The 19800-nt window shown below is 43.1% G+C and overlaps 1 protein-coding gene across 1 annotated transcript in view; it reads right to left on the bottom strand.

The window, feature by feature from the left end:
• Positions 1–19800, bottom strand: part of OSTN (osteocrin) — an 84933-nt gene that overhangs the window by 17099 nt on the left and 48034 nt on the right. The window contains exons 2-4 of the mRNA XM_089680159.1: positions 19585–19671; positions 16436–16650; positions 3191–3286 (exon numbers count right to left, since the gene is read on the bottom strand). Coding sequence (XP_089536285.1) covers positions 3202–3286; positions 16436–16650; positions 19585–19671 — 387 coding nt within the window. The 3' untranslated portion in view covers positions 3191–3201. The remainder of the gene's footprint in view (positions 1–3190; positions 3287–16435; positions 16651–19584; positions 19672–19800) is intronic.

Below are 19800 nucleotides of genomic sequence, written 5' to 3'. Positions count from 1 at the left end.
AAGGCTTCCAACTCACCTGTTTTGCTTGGCAGACTTCTGGCATTGGTGAACAAACACTTTAATTGATTGACACCTTGTGCACACGTATTTTGCATATTTTTTATTTTCGTACAGATGGTACCAATTCCAATGGTTGTTGGTAACAATTATAATCTACCGTATTTTTCGCTCCATAAGACTCACCTGACCATAAGATGCGCCTAAGTTTTAGAGAAGTAAAACAAGAAAAAAAATATTCTGAACCAATGGACTGCAGACACAGTACAGGGGATGACCAGAGACTGCGGACACAGTACAGGAGATGACCAGAGACTGCAGACACAGTACAGGGGATGACCAGAGACTGCGGACACAGTACAGGAGATGACCAGAGACTGCAGACACAGTACAGGGGATGACCAGAGACTGCGGACACAGTACAGGAGATGACCAGAGACTGCGGACACAGTACAGGGGATGACCAGAGACTGCGGACACAGTACAGGGGATGACCAGAGACAGCGGACAGTACAGGAGATGACCAGAGACTGCGGACACAGTACAGGAGATGACCAGAGACTGCGGACATAGTACAGGAGATGACCAGAGACTGCGGACATAGTACAGGAGATGACCAGAGACTGCGGCCACAGTACAGGGGATGACCAGAGAGTGCGGACACAGTATAGGAGATTACCAGAGACTGCGGACACAGCACAGGAAATGACCAGAGACTGCGGACACAGTACAGGAGATGACCAGAGACTGCGGACACAGTACAGGAAATGACCAGAGACTGCGGACACAGTACAGGAGATGACCAGAGGCTGCGGACATAGTACAGGAGATGACCAGAGACTTCGGACACAGTACAGGAAATGACCAGAGACTGCGGACACAGTACAGGAGATGACCAGAGGCTGCAGACATAGTACAGGAGATGGCCAGAGACTGCGGACACAGTACAGGAGATGACCAGAGACTGCGGGCATAGTACAGGAGATGACCAGAGACTGCAGACATACTACAGGAGATGACCAGAGACTGCGGACACAGTACAGGAGATGACCACAGACTGCAGACACAGTACAGGAAATGACCAGAGACTGCGGACATAGTACAGGAAATGACCAGAGACTGCGGACACAGTACAGGGGATGACCAGAGACTGCGGACACAGTACAGGAGATGACCAGAGACTGCGGACACAGTACAGGAGATGACCAGAGACTGCAGACATACTACAGGAGATGACCAGAGACTGCGGACACAGTACAGGAGATGACCACAGACTGCGGACACAGTACAGGAGATGACCAGAGACTGCGGACATAGTACAGGAGATGACCAGAGACTGCGGACACAGTACAGGAGATGACCAGAGACTGTGGACACAGTACAGGAGATGACTAGAGACTGCGGACATAGTACAGGGGATGACCAGAGACTGTGGACACAGTACAGGGGATGACCAGAGACTGCGGACATAGTACAGGGAATGACCAGAGACTGCGGACACAGTACAGGGGATGACCAGAGACTGCGGACATAGTACAGGGAATGACCAGAGACTGCGGACACAGTACAGGGAATGACTAGAGACTGTGGACATAGTACAGATGACCAGAGACTGCAGACACTGCAGGGGATGACCAGAGACTGCAGACAGTAAAGGAGATTACCAGAGACTGTGGACCTTTGGGGAGGGAGGGGGAACGGTACCTGAATTTGACAGGTACCCGCTCCCACTTCCGCGGAGTTGTCCTTCTTTCTTTTTCCCGCGGCGGCTTTCTGTGACAGCTGGGTGCCCACTGCACATGCGCTGCGCTTTGTGAATGGCCTTCTGGGAGCTGGCATGTGTCCCAGAAGATGCTGGACCATTCACAAAGCACACTGTACTGCTAGGGTGACAGTATGTTAAAAGAAACATAAATAATAGTATAAAAAAATTAAATAAAAATTTAAAAAATTATAATTTTTGGTTATAAACTAATTTGGGTTATTTTGTTTACTAAAAAGATAACTGAATAAATTTTGGCCAAGATTTATGAAGATTATTTATTTGCAAAATTTTATAAGAAAGACACTTTTAAAAAAAATTTTTTGGACTTTTTCATTTATATAGCTTGAGGTGATTGTAGCCATATTAGTGCATTTGCGACAGAAACAATTGAGTACTGTCCGTGATACTTTTTTTATTTGCACTAACATACAATTTTGAGGACAAGCTTTCGGGGAATATCTCCTTCTTCAAGGTCCAAGCAGTACTCAATTATATTTGAGTATATTTGAGTATATTGGTAGATTTGAGTACTGCTTGGACCTTGAAGAAAGGGACATTCCCCGAAAGCTTGTCCTCAAAATTGTATGTTAGTGCAAATAAAAAAAGTGTCACGGACAGTACTGAATTGTTTCTGTCATTTATATAGCAAAATAAAAATCCCAGTGGTGAATAAATACCACCAAAATAAAGTTTTATCTGTCTCAAAAAATGCTAAAAAATTCATATGGGTACAGTGTTGCATGACCGCACAATTGTCATTCAAAGTGTGATAGAACTGAAAGCTGAAAATTGGCCTGGACAGGAAGGGGGTAAAAGTGTCTGGACTTGAAGTGGTTAATGAATAATTAGACTCACCTGTAGTTGAATTTTTGTTCATTCTGATCTTGTTGTCTAAAATTTAGCTTTGCTCCTAAAACTTTCATTGGGGTGTATTCATTTTTGCAACATGGTCTTGAATGAATTTGTTAGGAAAAATACTTTTTTTGTGTGTGCAAATTAACAAATCTTGTTTGCAATCAATGGCCCACATTTGTGGGAATATTTTGTAGTATACTGTCCCAAATGTTGATTTTGAAAGGAAAAGAAAGTTTTTTTGACAAATCTGTTTGGGTGCACTCATTTATTCTGAGCACAGTATATAGCAAAAAATATAAAAAAAACAGTAGTGATTAAATACCACCAAAACAAAGCTCTATTTGTGAAAAGAGTAGGACAATGCTGAATAGTAAAAAATGCCCTTGTCATGAAGGGGACAAAATCTTCCTGTGGTTAAAAAAAACAATCCTTCTCTAGCCATAAAACAGCATCCATATGCAATTTCCTTCTCTTTTTCAATGCATGACGTCACTTTTATTTAAATATTGTAATGTACATTTTCAGAATATTTTTGTACAATATGCAATAGCAAAGTAATTGAAATAAACTTACAATACAAATGTTTAGCCTCTAGCATTAGCAAGACGGTTCATGCCAATCCTGTCAATTGGAATACCAAATCTCCTTTTTGGAAGATCCACAACTTTCCTGTAAATAATGAAAATACTTCATCAGATAGAATTTCAGCATGTTTCAAATAGCATGAGGTGGGTTTTCCTTTGCTTCACTTGTGTTAATGACAACACCTGTTCCTTTTTATAGAAAGACATTACAAAGCAACATTCTACTTGGTCTGTATTAAAATGGACACTGATTGCAATGTTCAACACATGTTGAACACTGGAAGCTATTTACTTGCATAGCTCCCCTGGGATACCCTCGGAACTTGGTCAGACACTGCTGTACAAGCCATCAGGATTACCAATATAACTTGAAAGCCCTATCACAGAAATATTTACCTTTTCTGTGTTAACACAAGTTTCTTTGTGTACATTTGCAAGAATTAAAAAAGGAATGCATAAAGTTGGTGCAATGAAATTTTTATATTTATTAATGGTAAAAATCACACATGGAGACATGGAAATGGTGTTGGTGTCTTGCCAATGGACAGTCTGAAAGTCCAACATCGGTGGCCGGCAGAAGGCCATATGTTGAATGATACAGAGAACTATCTCTGAACACAGCAGCAGAGTTCCCAGGGTTCTCAAGCAGGGTATATCAAGCAGTGTGCTTGCTGCTTAGGGTAGATTTACTCTGAAGCCTGATCTACATTCAGATCGCACTTCAATGGCTCCTGACAGGTGGTGAGGAAGTGATGTGACGCCTTGTCCGTGTACCTAAAGTCTGTAGCTTTTGGCTCAATTGCGCATTTTTGCTTCCCTCAGGGAAGACTGCCTACTTCCAGGTCCCAGCTTGTTACCTTGTCTCAACTCCCCTCATGAAATATCTGACTGCCTACTCTTACTTGGTAAATGTTGGTAACACTCCATTAATGAAGCATCCAGGTTTAAACTAGACCCATAAGTCAGCCATAGCTGTGGAAACATTTCTACACTTATGAACTGGAATGTGGGATAGGAATCAGAAAAGGGTGAACATCTGGAAGCTGAATGGGAATTCATTTCCTATAGTTGTCTATATAAATAGATTTTTAAAAATCTGTGCCTCTAGCAGTTTCATTATTTTATTTCCTCTTGAATCTGTATTAAAGGTGAACCCTTACATTGTAAAACAACTCATTCAGTTTAAAATAGAAATTCAAGGCAAAATGTTTGTGTATATGCAGTTCATATCTGAAAAAAAATTAAATACATTTTTTATATGGGATCACATGACCTCTGTTCTTAGCTGCATAAGTGGATTGGAGAGGTGGTGATGGAGACTGAAATGGAGTTGTCAGCAGGAGGCAGAGAAATAGCAGTACACTGATCTTCCCAGTGATTAGCTGTACAGGGGTGTTGTGTTAGCACAAGTCTGACCACTGGAGTACAGGCAGGATGTGCTCCCAAGTAGAATGCAAAGAAGCAAATCGATCACACTAGGATGGATGTGCTTCTATGGCTAGTGTGGTCAGTTTGATATAGGAAAGCAGTGGGACTGGCAGGATCACTAGTGATTTCACACAAAGGTAGCAATGCAAAGAGAACTGGATACTGTTTAATACAATTACATGGTAACACAGACATACATGAGAAATATAAAATGTTGAGGTAACATACACTTTTCGGTTCAAGCGACTGGATGCTAGTTGGCCAGGCATGCCATTAGTTCCCCTGCTTCTGAAGGACATTTAACATTTAGAACCTTAAAGACTATCTCCACTTTTGTCGAGAAACAAAAAGTCTCCTTTGGGTGATCAATTCCTGCCTTTTGTCACTCTAAAGATATAACTTTGTTTCACCATGTCCTTTGCAGACCAAGGGCTCGTTCACACTATAATGTGGTCCAGGAAAGGCTGACCTGTGCTTGTTTCCCACACCGCAGATGAAAGTGCTGCCATTGCGAGAGGTATGCAGAATGAATTGTTATTGGCACTCCAAAAGCATCTTGCAAACGCAATGTTTACATCATCAAATCACATGTTACTGCAGTACCTTGCACTTTGGTTCAGTACATTCTGAAAAAGTAGTGCAAGCACGACTTTTCCCGCCTTCCATTGCATTTTGCAGTCCATTCAAATGAATGGAGTGAGTGGGATTGCACAGGAATGGGCATGTTCCAGTGTGAACTGGTCCTTAATTAGGTATGTAGTTGGGGTTTAAGTTGCCCTAAAGGAGAACTCCAGAAACTTCGCTAATGCCCAACTAAGCAGGCGGAGAGGAAAAACCTGTATTAAGGTGGCACATCAACTTAGAATTGAGCACATGTTGTGGCAGATTTTACTCTGTGTCTTATCCACTTCACAGTGGTGTTACACTTGACTACTGTACTCAGACTTCCTTCCATGGAGCAGCACTTTCTGGGGGGGACACTGTATCCCACTCTCCAGCCTTACTTTGATGTCACCTCACTCCCAGTGACATACTTAGAACTCTGCATTAGCATTACACATAGACTAGCTGAGGTTCTATACTTCTAAGGATCATCAGAGGCTCTGTGCCATGGTTCCATAGGAATGGGGTACTGGTCACTACTGAGATGGATTGTGCTTAGAAACCCCCTCGCTACCAGAGAACTCCGTCATCCCTGCCAAGTCACCACGTACTGCTTTAGTACGAAACACTCCTCTGGTTCCATATGGCAATGACAAGGTAGTCTGTCTCTCTCTGCAGCATTCACCACTCATTAATCCTTGGTAGGGTTCATCCCTTGATGTAAGCCCTGTTTATACACCTTGTATGCACCTCTTTGTAGGAACTTCAGACCAGGCATCTAGCAACTTTAAGAACATTTACATATGCTTCTTGCAAATACAGAATTAATGTGGCACAGTCTCACAGTTACAAACACTGTTCCAACTCATCCTAACCATACGTCTGAGAAAGAAGAGTCCCTTTTTATAAGGTCCATGTTCCGATTCTGGCACCCTGCCTGGGTACCCCATTGGGGGTGTCACATTCTCCTTGCAGGATTACATCCTACAGCATCCTTTTCTCACAGTTCCCATGCGGAAGGCCCAAAAAAGCAGAAAAGCAAGCCCAGACAAGCTGCCTCCCCTTGTATTTATAGCCCACCATGAAGCCAGGAACACTCGGGAGTTAGGAGCCTTAACCCTTATGTAACCCCATGGGCAGCCTATTATACATGAAACTCACTAGCACACTACACTACTGTACAGTACAACAGGATGTAAAGTACACCACAAAAGTAGGTTATAACTATATATTATCTATAAAATACTGTATTATTGCTTCTAATAATTCATGATCATTTACTTCCATTAGACCAGCTGTTTTTCACCTTGATTGACCTTATATAGCTTTATTTGGCATACTTTTTTAAACTACAGCAAAAATACCTAAAACTAAACTTGGTCCTGTACATGTTGGCATTGGGATCTAGCTGAAATTGGGTGGCATTTTTTAGAGGGGCAGCACTGCCCTCTAGAAGAATGCAGCATGGAGATCAGGTGGGATCTGAGAGGGGCTGCTTGATGGTGTATGGAGAGCCTGACTGTCATTCCTGGGGATGTCCAGAGCTGTAAAGGTGAATGTCTCTCTCTCTGTCACCGGGAGGGGTGGGTGTTAGTGAGTGTTAGTGAAACGCTCTCTCTGGTGAGGGGGACGATGGGGCAGTGGTGTTTTTGGTCACTGTTAGGCTGCCTCCTCTGGGGGGGGGGGGGGGGGGTTCTGGTGTTGGTCGGTGTCAGACTCTCTATGCCGGGGAGGAGGAGCGCCTGATTTTTGAGTTGCTTAGGGCAGCACAAAACCTAAATACACCACAGAGGAGTAAATCTGCCAGGAGAGCAAAGAAGGAGGTACATGGAGGAGTCAGGGTGCTATTACAGGGGAAATCGTGCTTGTAAGTATTACTTAAATATATTCTACCGAATAAATATTTTGGAATCATCTAAGTGCACAGACATACAATAACATTTTGCAAGCAAAATTATTTTGGATTTGGTTAAATCTATTTTATAAGACACACCATGATCCTGTATGAACTATACAGAGTTGTATTTTCCAGCTGCTTCCCAGCTATCCTCAAGCTATGAGTTGTTTCTTAGTGCCCTCTTGTGGCAAATGTTGTTATTTACAGGTTAACTTTACAAAGCTATTTCATAAAAGGAAGCTTGTTTCAAGAAACATTCAGAGACTCCTATTGTTGACTTTCCAAACATGTTGGATGCTTGGTTCTCTATGAGCTAAATATTTTTGCAGTAGTAGAGTATTGTATTGTGTTAGCCATCAATTAATGCAGAAAGTTTAGCATTTAAGTGATAGTCTAGTTGGCTCCTTTTATGTGCAATAAATGTGAGTTTTAGAACCATTTTCAGAAATATATAAAGCCTGAAAAAGGCTTTTTAATAACTTAAGCTGGCCATAGATGGATAAAATTTAGAAGAGAAATTCTCAGGAAAATTCGTACAAACATTTTCAGAACATTTGTTTGTCATTAGAAAGATTTTGTCTGCTTTTGACATTTGATTTCAGAATGCAAGAACTTACCGAATGAAAACTGCATACACTGTTAGAAATTCTTCCTTTGAGAATGTGCTTTCGCACAAAACAGTGACCAGTGACTCATCCACGTGGTTTACTTGGCCAGAGGCCATCCTTGTTATTGGATCATTATATATGTGAGTGTATTTCTTTTGCATCCTGTTATACTTCATTACCTATTAAAGCAAGTTTGCACTATAGAAATTGTTGTGCTTGGGCTCATTTCGTTATGAGCCCTCCCTTTCAAGGATACCATTGATGACAGCTCTGTACGTTGGCTCCCCCTCCTGTTTATTGATGGTACTGCGGTGACCTGGAAGTCCTATGGTGTGCTGTAATTCCAGTTTGATGCCCACCAGTTGTTCCTGAGCTCCAGACACCCAGACGCAGATGACCAGGAGTTGGTCCAAACACTCAAATGCGCTTATACATGCGCTATCTGGTTAGTGCAACGCACACCTATTTACTACACCACTGAAGTCACCGTTGCCAACATAGGTTATATTATAAACTGTCATCCCACTTAATAACATAACAATGACTGATGGCTTTCAGGAAAAGAACATTCCAGTATCTGCCTTTGTACATAGGCAGGAAGTGTCCCCCTTCCATTGATTCAAGCCAAACTGGGCACCCCATAATCCCTATTTCCCTATCCAAGTTGAATTTCCCTAATAAACCAACAAAACCAAGCCCATGGACTGGTCACTGTCTTTGGATGCAAGTCTGTGTGAGAAATACCTGTTGCCTGGCGATACAGAGGGAAGCTTAGTGGCCCTTATGAGGGTAGTGCTACAAAAATGGAAAACGTATGAAAAATGCATTGAAAACACATGTGAAAAAATGCAAACGGCACTGCAAAGAGCACTGCAGAAATGGATCAAATGCAAACTGCATTGGTGTGAACCAGGCCTTAACCAATCAAATGTTTTGAAGATATTTGATTCATTAATGATGAAGGAAAACAAATGCTAATGCCTAAACCCAGTTTTATAATTTAGATATATGTTAGTAAAACTGTATATATCATTGCAACTACTTAGTGTCTCCAGGTGAATTATACCTTTTTTTTAGGACAAATTTGGTCTGCAATGGGTGGTAATGGGTATCTTAAAACACATTCTCCTGCTCCTGATAATCACAGTGATAACACATACAGTATATGTATATGTATGTTATTGTTTGTACCCATAGTAGGGCCCAATAACAATAGTGTGTACAGAGGTAAAATGATATCTCTCTCTGGAGTTTATACCTCTTTTAATACAAGAGAGGATTTTGCTCGCTTTAAAACCCGCAGCTTGGCATTGCATGCCATTATTAAGCTTGTGATCTACCAGAACTCCCAGATCCTTCTCCACCATTGATTCCCCCAGTTGTACCCCCTAGTATGTATGATGCATGCATATTCTTAGCCCCCCAAGTGCATAACCTCACATTTATCAACATTAAACCTCATTTGCCACAGAGTTGCCCAATTAAACAGTGCATTGAGGTCGGCTTGTAAATTGAAGACATCCTGTAAGGACGTTATTCCACTACACAGCTTGGTGCCATCTGCAAAGACTGAAATGGGATTTTTAATCCCAGACCCTATATTGTTTATAAATATATTAAAAAGTAAGGGTCCCAACACTGAACCTTGGGGTACACCACTGACAACCCTAGACCATTCAGAGTATGAATCATTAACCACTACTCTTTGAATATGATCTTTTAGCCAGTTTTCTATCTATTTACATAAAGATTTTCCAAGCCTGTAGACATTACCTTACGCATTAGCCATGTGTGGGGAACTGTGTCAAACACTTTTGCAAAACCAAAGTATACCACGTCCACCACCACCCCTCTGTCCAAGGTTTTACTCACCTCCTCATAAAAAGAAATCAGATTTGTTTGACAACTTCTGTCTTTCATGATCTATGCTGTCTGTTGCTTAAAATATTTTTCCCCAGCAAGAACTCATCTATGTGGTCTTTTATTAAACTCTCCGGTATCTTCCCAACTATAGATGCTAAAATAACAGATCTGAAATTACTTGCTAAAGGTTTTGACCCCTTTTTAAATATTGGCACCACATTGGCCTTACACCAATCTAGTGGTACTATGCCAGTCATTAAAGAGTCCCTAAAAATGAGAAACAATGGCTTTGAAATGACAGAGCTCAATTCTTTAAGGACCCGTGGGTGTATGCCATTGGGTCCAGGTGCTTTATTCACCTTTATTCTGTCTAAATATTTTTGGATCATATCAATTGTGAGCCAATGTGGATCATCTGGACCTTTGTCAATACGATGCCCATTGTGGACAAGAGTTCCCCTGTGCTCCTTTGTATACACAGAGCTGAAGAAGGTATTTAATAAATTTGCCTTCTCTTTGTCCCCAGTCACCCACTCTAGAGTAAAGGGCCTACATGCTCAAGCCGGACCTTTTTACTATTAATATATTTGAAGAATTTTTTTGTCCTGCTATCTTTTGCAATCTGTCATTCATTTTCAATTTCTTCTGCCTTTATTTCATTTTTGCATATTCTGTTATATTCTTTGTAATGTTTAAACGATGATAGTCTTCTTTAATTTTTATATTTAATAAGAGCTCTTTTCTTATCATCTATAGCTTTTTTAACTTTGGCCATAAGCCACATAGGTTTGATTTTTAGCCTTTTAAACTTGTTGCCCATGGAAATATATTGTAAGGGACCGCCTGGCGGTACCACTAGCACTCCACTGAATAGGCGTCCCCAGCGCACGGAATCTAAGTCCCAGGGTGCTTGTTCACCAGGGCCCCTGATGGTGGGGATGGACTTGGAGCCCCCCGAGACCAGGTCGTGGCTACTGGGTGCGTCCGTCAGTGGTAGTGGTATGCGCCAAGGGCTCCCACGGGGAAGAGTCTGATGTGAGGAGGTCAGAAGACCCCACTGCAAGGGATGGATGGATGGATGAGCAAGGTCAGACGGGCCAGGTCGGTAACAGAGAGGACGGCAAGGTACAAGGCAGCGGGCATAGAATGGTCGGGTCACACGCCAGGTCAGCAACAGCAGGTCAAATCCAATCAGGGGCATTCAAGAGAGGGTCAGGCAAAGCAAGGGTCAGAATAGGGGAAAGCAGCAAGGTCAGGTACAATCCGGGTCAAAACTTACAAAGGTACAGGTTCACAGGTTCACAGGATGCAGGGAAGACCAGAAGGCACTGAATGACAGCTCAGGGCCATTTAAATATCCCACCCTGCGCTGCCATTGGTGCCCAGTGGGCGGCCGCGGCTTCTACTGCGCATGCGCGAACTCGAACGCCGCGGCCGGCCTGGACCTAGTGTCCGTGTCCCTGCACAGGGCGGTGCACTGCGCCTGCGCCGGGACCATCGCGGCAGGGATCGAGGAGATCCCTGACATATATTTTGCAGTGTGTTCACATACAGTCTTTTTGAAAAACTCCCATTTCTGTGTTATGTTCATCGATACCAATATTCCCTCCCAGTCTAAGTCTTGGAGAGCAGCTCTTGGAAAATTAGCTCTCTTAAAATTGAACATTTTTATTTTTCCTGTATGTGCTTGCTGTTTATAGCTTCCTACTAAAAATACTAATTGTCTGGCTGTCATGCTGATGAACTGACTTCTGCATTTCCTGAAAGACCTGAAAGAAATATAGAAATTGACCTGAAAGAAATATAGAAATACACTATATTGCCAAAAGTGGCCCACCCTTTGCAGCTATAACAGCCTTCTGGAAAGGCTGTCCACAAAGTTTAGGAGTGTGTCTATGGAAATGTTTGACCATTCTTCTACAAGCGCATTTGTGAGGTCAGGCACTGATGTCGGATGAGAAGGCTTGGCTAGCAGTCTCCACTCTTATTCATCCCAAAGGTGTTTTATCAGGTTGAGGGCAGGACTCTGTGCAGGCCAGTTCCTCCACCCCAAACTCGCTCATCCATGTCTTTATGGACCTTGCTTTGTGCACTGGTGCGTAATCATATTAGAACAGGAAGGAGCCATCCCCAAACTGTTCCCACAAAGTTTGGAGCATCAAAATGTCTTGGTATGCTGATGCCTTAAGAGTTCCTTTTGCTGGAACTAAGGGGCCAAGCCTAACCCCTGAGAAACAACCCCAAACAATAATCCCCCCTCCACCAAACTTTACACTTTACACAATGCAGTCAGGCAAGCACAGTTCTCCTGGCAACTGCCAAACCCAGACACATTCATCAGATTGTTAGACAGATAAGAGTGATTCGTCACTCCAGAGAACATGCCTCCACTACTCTAGAGTCCAGCGGCGGCGTGCTTTACACTACTGCATCCGACGCTTTGCATTGCACTTGGTGATGTAAGGCTTGGATGCAGCTGCTCAGCCATGGAAACCCATTCCATGAAGCTCTCTATGCGCTGTTGTACTAATCTGAAGGCCACATGAAGTTTGGAGGTCTTTAGCTATTGGCTGTGCAGACAGTTGGCAACTTCTGTGCACTGTGTGCTTCAGCTTGCGCTGACCCTGCTCTGTCACTTTACATGGCCTAGTTGCTGTTGTTCCCAGTTGCTTCCACTTTGTTATATTACCACTAACAGTTGACCGTGGAATATTTAGTAGCAAGGAAATTTCACGGATGGACTTATTGCACAGGTGGCAACCTATCACGGTACCACGCTTGAATTCACCGAACTCCTGAGAGCGACCCATTCTTTCACAAATGTTTGTAGAAGCAGTCTGCATGCCTAGGTGCTTGATTTTATACACCTGTGGCCATGGAGGTGATTGGAACCTGAATCCAGTGATTTGGAGAGGTTTCCCAATACTTTTGGCAATATAGTATATGTAATTCTAAAACCTTTCTGTGATTCAAAATGTATTGACTGTCAGACATATCCAGGCAACAAGTATTTTAGAAGGCTAGCAACAACAATCCCTGTAATGTTTTCATTAAAACATCACTTTACTGAGAACGTGGTGTCACCACCCTGGCTGCGCTGGCTGGCAGAGGTGCATGAATCAGATAGGGGACGAGACAGAATTACAAATCCTTTGGCAGATGGAAGACTTCACAAATGTGTATTTGCCTTTTTACTTTGAGTTCAGCTTTACACAGTGGCTGTTTGTTTGATTTTTGAGTCTTAAGAAACAATTGCCTGCTGCCAGCTATGCAGACGTTTGTTCATATCATAAATTACTAGGAAAACAGGTGTACTGTGGATTTGATGTCATCTTGGAAAGAATGAGAAGCAGAATGTACTGTACATGACATCTGGCGAACACCGCCAGCCGGGGAACTGAACATATGAAATACATTTAAAAACTAACTTTTCATCTCCTTTATAGCTAGGACAGAGTGATCCCTCAAACTGTCATCTACTTACAACCTGAGGTCATGATGCTCTTTGACAAAATAGTTTTCACTAGCTACTATGGGTTTTATCTACAGTATATGGTTATTGAAAGCACACCAAGGACACTGCATAATCTATGCTGTGTAAAGCAATAATTATAAGATTCAACTCCCTCCAGGCAAAATCCATTCAGTAAAGCAGCCACATCATTATACCTCTATCTTTGTGCCATAGTCAAACCACAAAAAATATTCACCTACATTATTATTATTAATATTATTATTATTAATATTATTATGGATTTATATACCAAGTTTGTACAGCACTTTACAATATAACAATACAAACGGTTCTGATAAATGTAAGGATATTAGATTTTATCAGAAATGCCTTTACTGTAAAAAGTAACGTTATTTTTTTTTACATGTTCTTTAGAAATAATAACATGACACGCCTAAAGTGTGTGCATAGCCAAAAGTTTTATTTCTAGTTTTGGTTAGAGAAGAAAAGAGCTAGGTATTTTTTTCTTTTTGTTGTCCATTTCCCAGCTGAGCTATTTAAAGTGGTTGTAAACCTCTGACATGAAATATGAACAAACTAAATCTCTCTATAGTGTGTACTTGTCTCAATCCAAAGCATTACTGTAAGTGTAATTTCTGTCTGCTGCTTCATTTCTCTGCTCTCTGCATACATCACTTCTGCAAAGTTTTCCTGATGCCAAGAGGTAAAAAGATGACAGGGGAGGGAGCACACAGCCTGTGATTAACAGCCTCAGTTATGTTCCTGTGTGCTGTGTGAAGGGGGTGTGTCCCTTTTCTTCAATCAGCTCTCACGGAACTCTGCAGAGTGTAACTTCAGCTCCCCACCTCCTGCTTTGGAGCTCAGACAAGTTGTATAAATTCTGGACTTTGAACAGCTGTAGAGGAAAAATGGCTGCAAATAAACAGGTACAACCTATGTAGGAGCAGGGGCGTACTTATAGGGGTCGCAAATGTGATCTGGCATCCTGTATGCCTGCATAGGAGGAGTGTTTCGGGTGGCTGTATATAGAGAAACCGATCTCTCCATTTTCCTTCTGCAGCCGCTGAATCAGGGGCGGACTGACAACTCATGGGGCCCCCGGGCAATAGGGGATCATGGGGCCCCTGTGTCCTTGCCCAAACTCAAAAAATCCTATGAAAAAGGTACCAGGGGCATCTCATGGGGCCCCCTACTGACCCCAGGCCCTCAGGCAGTGCCCGAGTTTCCAAATGGTCAGTCCGCCCCTGCGCTGAATGTCTGTAGGAGGGAGAGAGGGAGAGAAGGAGAAGCGGGCATTCAGTGGCTGCATGTGGAAAATGGAGATATTGATTCCTCTATATGCAGCCACCCCCACTACTCCTCCTATCCAGCTCCTTTCTACTGCCTCCGTGCTCTCCGGCTCCCCCTGTGCTCTTTGCCTCCTGTTCTATCCCCCTGCACCCCCCACAGCTCTGCTGAGTTCCCCCCTCCCCAACCCCCCAGAGCAAAGAGAGGGCCAGTAAGCGTGTCATTTAGCAGCCCCTTCCTTTTCTGAATGGAGAGTCAGTGATCTGTACCGGGATGCTCTGTACTGAACAGGAAGCTCTGTACAGAGCTATTCTTGTCCATTCATGAGGCTGCAGAGAAGGCAATTAAGGGCTGTGTGCTCAATCCCCTTTCTCTGCCCCAAAGCTGAAACATCAGAGGTCTTTTTAGACCCCTAATATTTCACCAAAGCCCCCCCCCTTCCCCAACGGGGTTGCTAAGAGGTCACAAAGGTCACACTTGCAATCAGGCCCTGATGTTCCACCACCACACTCAGAGGGAAGGGCCCCAGCCAGGGGTCAGGGGGGGCCCTTTATGGTATCTGGAACCGGGGCCCTGAAGGTTCTAGTTACACCCCTGTGTAAGAGGACTTGCTTCATCTACAGTATGTGTATCACCTGGGGCCAGTCACTTCACTGGACATATGTGAGGGTTTACAACCACTGATGGGAAGTCCACAGTTTCACAGCTGTCACCAGAACAAGAGCTGGAGGGAAATCTTGTAATGGTGACACCTTTTCATGCAATAATTTTCTAAAAGGTGAATTCCCTCACTTTGTAATGAATTCCTCTAACTTTCAGCTGTGTTATATGATATGAATGGCAATATCCCCAAACAGGCAGTAAAAAAAAAAAAAGAAAAAAATTATTGAGGATTTAACTCTTCCTTATGCTATCCAATACTTCCAAAAGTTTACATACACTTTAACCTGGTAATTAAATTACTGCACACTATTACTGCACACATTCACAATCACTGGAAGCCTATTCTTCAATGGATACCAATGACAACAAATATCTAAGTTATACTGGTTCATTTAGTTATTATGCTCCATTTTGCATTTATTTATTTATGCATTTTGTCTTAGCCAGCAAAGGACAGTTTGGTAGTGACTGCTTACTGAATGTACAGTAGTTCTGATATATACTATGGTCAGAATAAGAGCTTCATGTACATTCTTAGTACATGCTTGCATTCTGGACCAAAAAGTAATGTACTGAGTCAGAGAGACTACCAAGGCTATCAATACCCCTTAGCATTGTGCTGCATTAAACTGGATGTGTGCTGCAGTGGGGTTGGTTTTTATGAAACTTAAATGAAGGAAATGGAACAAAACCAAAGCTTTACATAGTGAGTACTAATGATATTTTTTTTAGACAATACCTCCAGATTTTATTTGTTGATTCCTGTGTCCCTGGCGGTGAAGATGTATACTCTGTATACGTACTGTACATTATTCAGCTGAATCAACATTTCTGCCTCAAGAGAACATCTACCAATGTGGCTAATGTGGGGATTATGGCACAAGCACAGACTTTTGCCTGTATGTGTTTCCCCTATGGACCACTCTTTCTCCACTTTTGGACCAACCCAAGCTTTGAAATGATTTTCAGGTCTCAGGGAACCCCTGCTAAAATTATTCCATCATGGGTCATTGGAAACTGTCCCTTACATTGGTGGTCAATTGGAAGAATGCCTTCTTTACAGTGGTGGTCAGAATGATACTTTTACAGACAGCTATAAGATCATTGCTGTCTCTCTGCTGGCTCTTCCACATCATTGCTCTCACTCTTCTGGCTCTGCCAGGTAGCATTTGTCCTGGAACTATTCAGGAATTATCAGATTGGAGGTCAATCAGCCACAGCTCAAAGAACCTCAAAAAACTCTAGATGAGCCCTTGGTTTCTGTGCAACTCTGATTGAGAATGTTAAAAATTCAAGGGATGAGTACTACTCAGAGCCCTGGGATCTCTCCAGTTTATGTCAAACCAGGTCCCCACTCAACTCACCGCAATGAACATTTAAACAAAGTCACACACTGGTATCATCACTTACCTTTGCTTTCCCTTTATTTCACCAGTACCAGCGGATATCCTGTCTAGAGGAGACCCAAAACCAGAAAAGCTTCTCTTTTTCTTAGTCTCGATCACATCATTTTCAAGAGAGACCAGCTCATCTAATAGTAAGAGTTTAGCTGCCAGATCAGCTGATTTCTCTTCATTCGATACTGATCGCTGTCCGACATCCAAAACAATCGGAGAGTCAAATCTCTGCAACATAAAACACAAAATGCATGAAAATGAAATATACCAGTATGAAGATTATGCTGAACTGTGAGAAGAGGAACTGGCCTTTAGTGTATGTTTACTCTGACAAGTATCCATTGCTGTATATTTGCTGTATATCTGCAGTGAGACATCTAAGGCACTGCTGCCTCTGCATCTCAGGAGATTTGAAGAAAAACGTTATGTTGTCACTACTGGGCTGCTCTTGCTACTTTTTCTGGACAGTAAGCTTAACCCAAGGACTGGCAGCATTAGGTCATTCATTTTCTAAATATGTGTTTTGTGCACCTCTATCGCTTCTTGACTTTTCCCCTACCAGTCATTAGATCACAAGCCAGGAGATCATCAATCATCATGGGGGCAGATCTGATATGAGGAAAGCCCTGCCTCTAAGAAGACCAGTTCCACACAAAGACCGCACAAAGACAAAGTGCAGACCAAAGCATGGTAAGTCAGTTACGGGTAAAACCAGCTGAATCCTTCTGACATTCGTGAAACAAAGATTTTATAAATAGACCCCTTACTGTGATCATTTAATTTGCTGCTATTGATTATTGTACTTTGCACATCACTATTTATATTTAAACTGCTCTGTTTAAAAACATATTATTTCTTACAAGTATATTATTTCATAAATGTAGCACACATATTGCAACAGTTACTGAGTTCTAGTTTTAACCCCTTCCAGCTGCTTCCTCCTAGTCGTTAAAGAGGTTCTACATGCTGGGAGGCAGAGGTGGGCATTCCAATCATGTGATTGGCAGTCACAGTGGTCACATGATCAGAAAGCTCCTGATCGCAAGTATGCATCAGGAGCTTTCCAGTACCCACCAGTAACTGCCCCAAACTACATCACCGATCTGGTATCCAAATACCACCCAACACGTACTCTTCGCTCCTCACAAGACCTCCTACTCTCCAGTTCCCTGGTCTCCTCCTCCCATGCCCGACTCCAGGACTTCTCCAGGTCTTCCCCCATCCTCTGGAACTCACTACCCCAATCCATCAGACTGTCACCTACCCTGCTCACCTTTAGGCGCACCCTGAAAACCCATCTCTTCAGGGAAGCCTACCCCGCCCTCACCTAACAGCCGATCTCCTCCACTCCTCCTACCACTCCATCCCCCACAGCCATTTCCTCCTGTATCACTATCCCCTCCCTCCTAGATTGTAAGCTCCAAGGAGCAGGGCCCTCGAACCCCTCGTGTATTGTATTGTTACTGTATTGTCTCATGTACTGTCTCCCACTATAATGTACAACGCTGAGCAAACGTTTTGGCGCTATATAAATACTGTATAATAATAATATTAATAATAACTGTGCTTTGAGCACGTGGGGTGCACACTCTCAGCACAAGAAAATGTTTTCATAGGGACACATATTATTATTATTATTATACAGTATTTATATAGCGCCAATGGGTATGCTCAGCGTTGTACAGTAGCAGGGGGGACAGAACATGAGACAAGACAGTAACAATACAATACACGAGGGGTTCAAGGGCCCTGCTTTTTTGAGCTTACAATCTAGGAGGGAGGGGAAGGTAGTACAGGAGGAAATGGCTGTGGGGGATGGAGTGGCGGGAGGAGTGGAGGAGGTTAGTTGTTAGGTGAGGTCGGGGTAGGCTTCCCTGAAGAGGAGGGTTTTCAGGGTGCGCCTGAAGGTGAGGAGAGTAGGCGACAGTCTGATGGATTGGGGTAGGGAGTTCCAGAGGATGGGGGAAGTCCTGGAGAAGTCCTGCAATCGAGCGTGGGAGGAGGAGACCAGGGAGCTAGAGAGTAGGAGGTCCTGTGAGGAGCGGAGGGCACGGGTAGGGTAGTATTTGGGTATCAGGTCAGTTATGTAGATTGGGACGGCATTGTGAATGGCTTTGTAGGTCAGAGTTAGCAGTTTGAATTTGATGCGTTGGGCAATCGGGAGCCAATGAAGGGATTGGCAGAGGGGGGTGGCAGATGTGGAGCGGTTGGTGAGGTGGATGAGTCTAGCCGCTGAGTTTAGGATCGACTGGAGTGGGGATAGCGCTCGTTTGGGTAGGCCAGTGAGAAGGGAATTGCAATAGTCCAGGCGTGAGATGATGAAGGAGTGTACGAGTTCTTTGGTGGTGTCTGGGGTGAGGAATGTGCGTATCTTGGAGATGTTGCAGAGGTGGAGCCTGCAAGATCTAGATAGCAGTTGGATGTGGGGTAGGAAGGAGAGGTGGGAGTCCAGGGTGACACCCAGGACTTTGGCTTGGGGGGTGGGAGAGATGGTGGCATTGTTAGTAGTGATGGAGAAGATGGGGGGGGCATGGGGTGGGGGGAAGACCAGGAGCTCGGTTTTGGATAGGTTAAGTTTGAGGAAGTACATATATGCGGCCTCTCTGCGTTAAAGCCCACCCACTGAGAGGCCGCATATATGCGTAACTCATATGGAAGCTGGTTAAAGAGAGGCTATGATTACATGTGAAACATGGGTGCTGCCTTTGCTGACTTGGGTGTTTAGAATAATAGGCTCTGGGGTGGTTATCCTGATCCAGGCTTCACTACCTAGTCAGTCACTGGTCTGAAACAGGGATATAAAAAATATTTTTGGTTTTGTGTTCACTCTGACATCAGCACTTCATGAATGATATTCACAGGTGCTGATGTTAGGTCTCTACCTTAGTCATTGACACAACACAGCCTGTGATACTGCAGTAGCTTTGCATTTGTGAATGGGAAAGGGTGAAGACACAATGCCAGCACTGACCTCTATCATGCATGCATTGCTGAAGTCAAACATTATATTATTACACTACAAATGAAAACACTCATTTCTTTAAAACTAAGAATATGATGATACCCTGAGTTGGGCTTTGATGGCTCTAAATTACATAAGACATAAGTGCAAGAAATGATTTCAAATAATAAAAACATATTCTATAGTACTTACTGCCCTACCTCTGTAGATGCCTTAGTGAAGCCAGTCCACTGCAGTAGAGTAAAAGCGAGGAAAAGGTAGACACTCATATTACTCCAGTCCAACATCTGTAAATTAGACAACCATACCATCATGTACTAACCAGTAAATGGCAGATCATTCTTCTGCTTTAACACAAGAGTCAGCCTTTAAAGTACCAAATGGTAGAGATAAAGTAAACCATTACCATATGTTTA

The sequence above is a fragment of the Staurois parvus genome, unplaced genomic scaffold (assembly GCF_062004578.1).
Source record: "Staurois parvus isolate SC_StPar_1 unplaced genomic scaffold, SC_StPar_1.0 ptg000235l, whole genome shotgun sequence".
Lineage (NCBI taxonomy): Eukaryota > Metazoa > Chordata > Amphibia > Anura > Ranidae > Staurois > Staurois parvus.
Note: the sequence above shows the minus strand (reverse complement) of the source record. Positions and strands in the feature narration are given on the sequence as shown.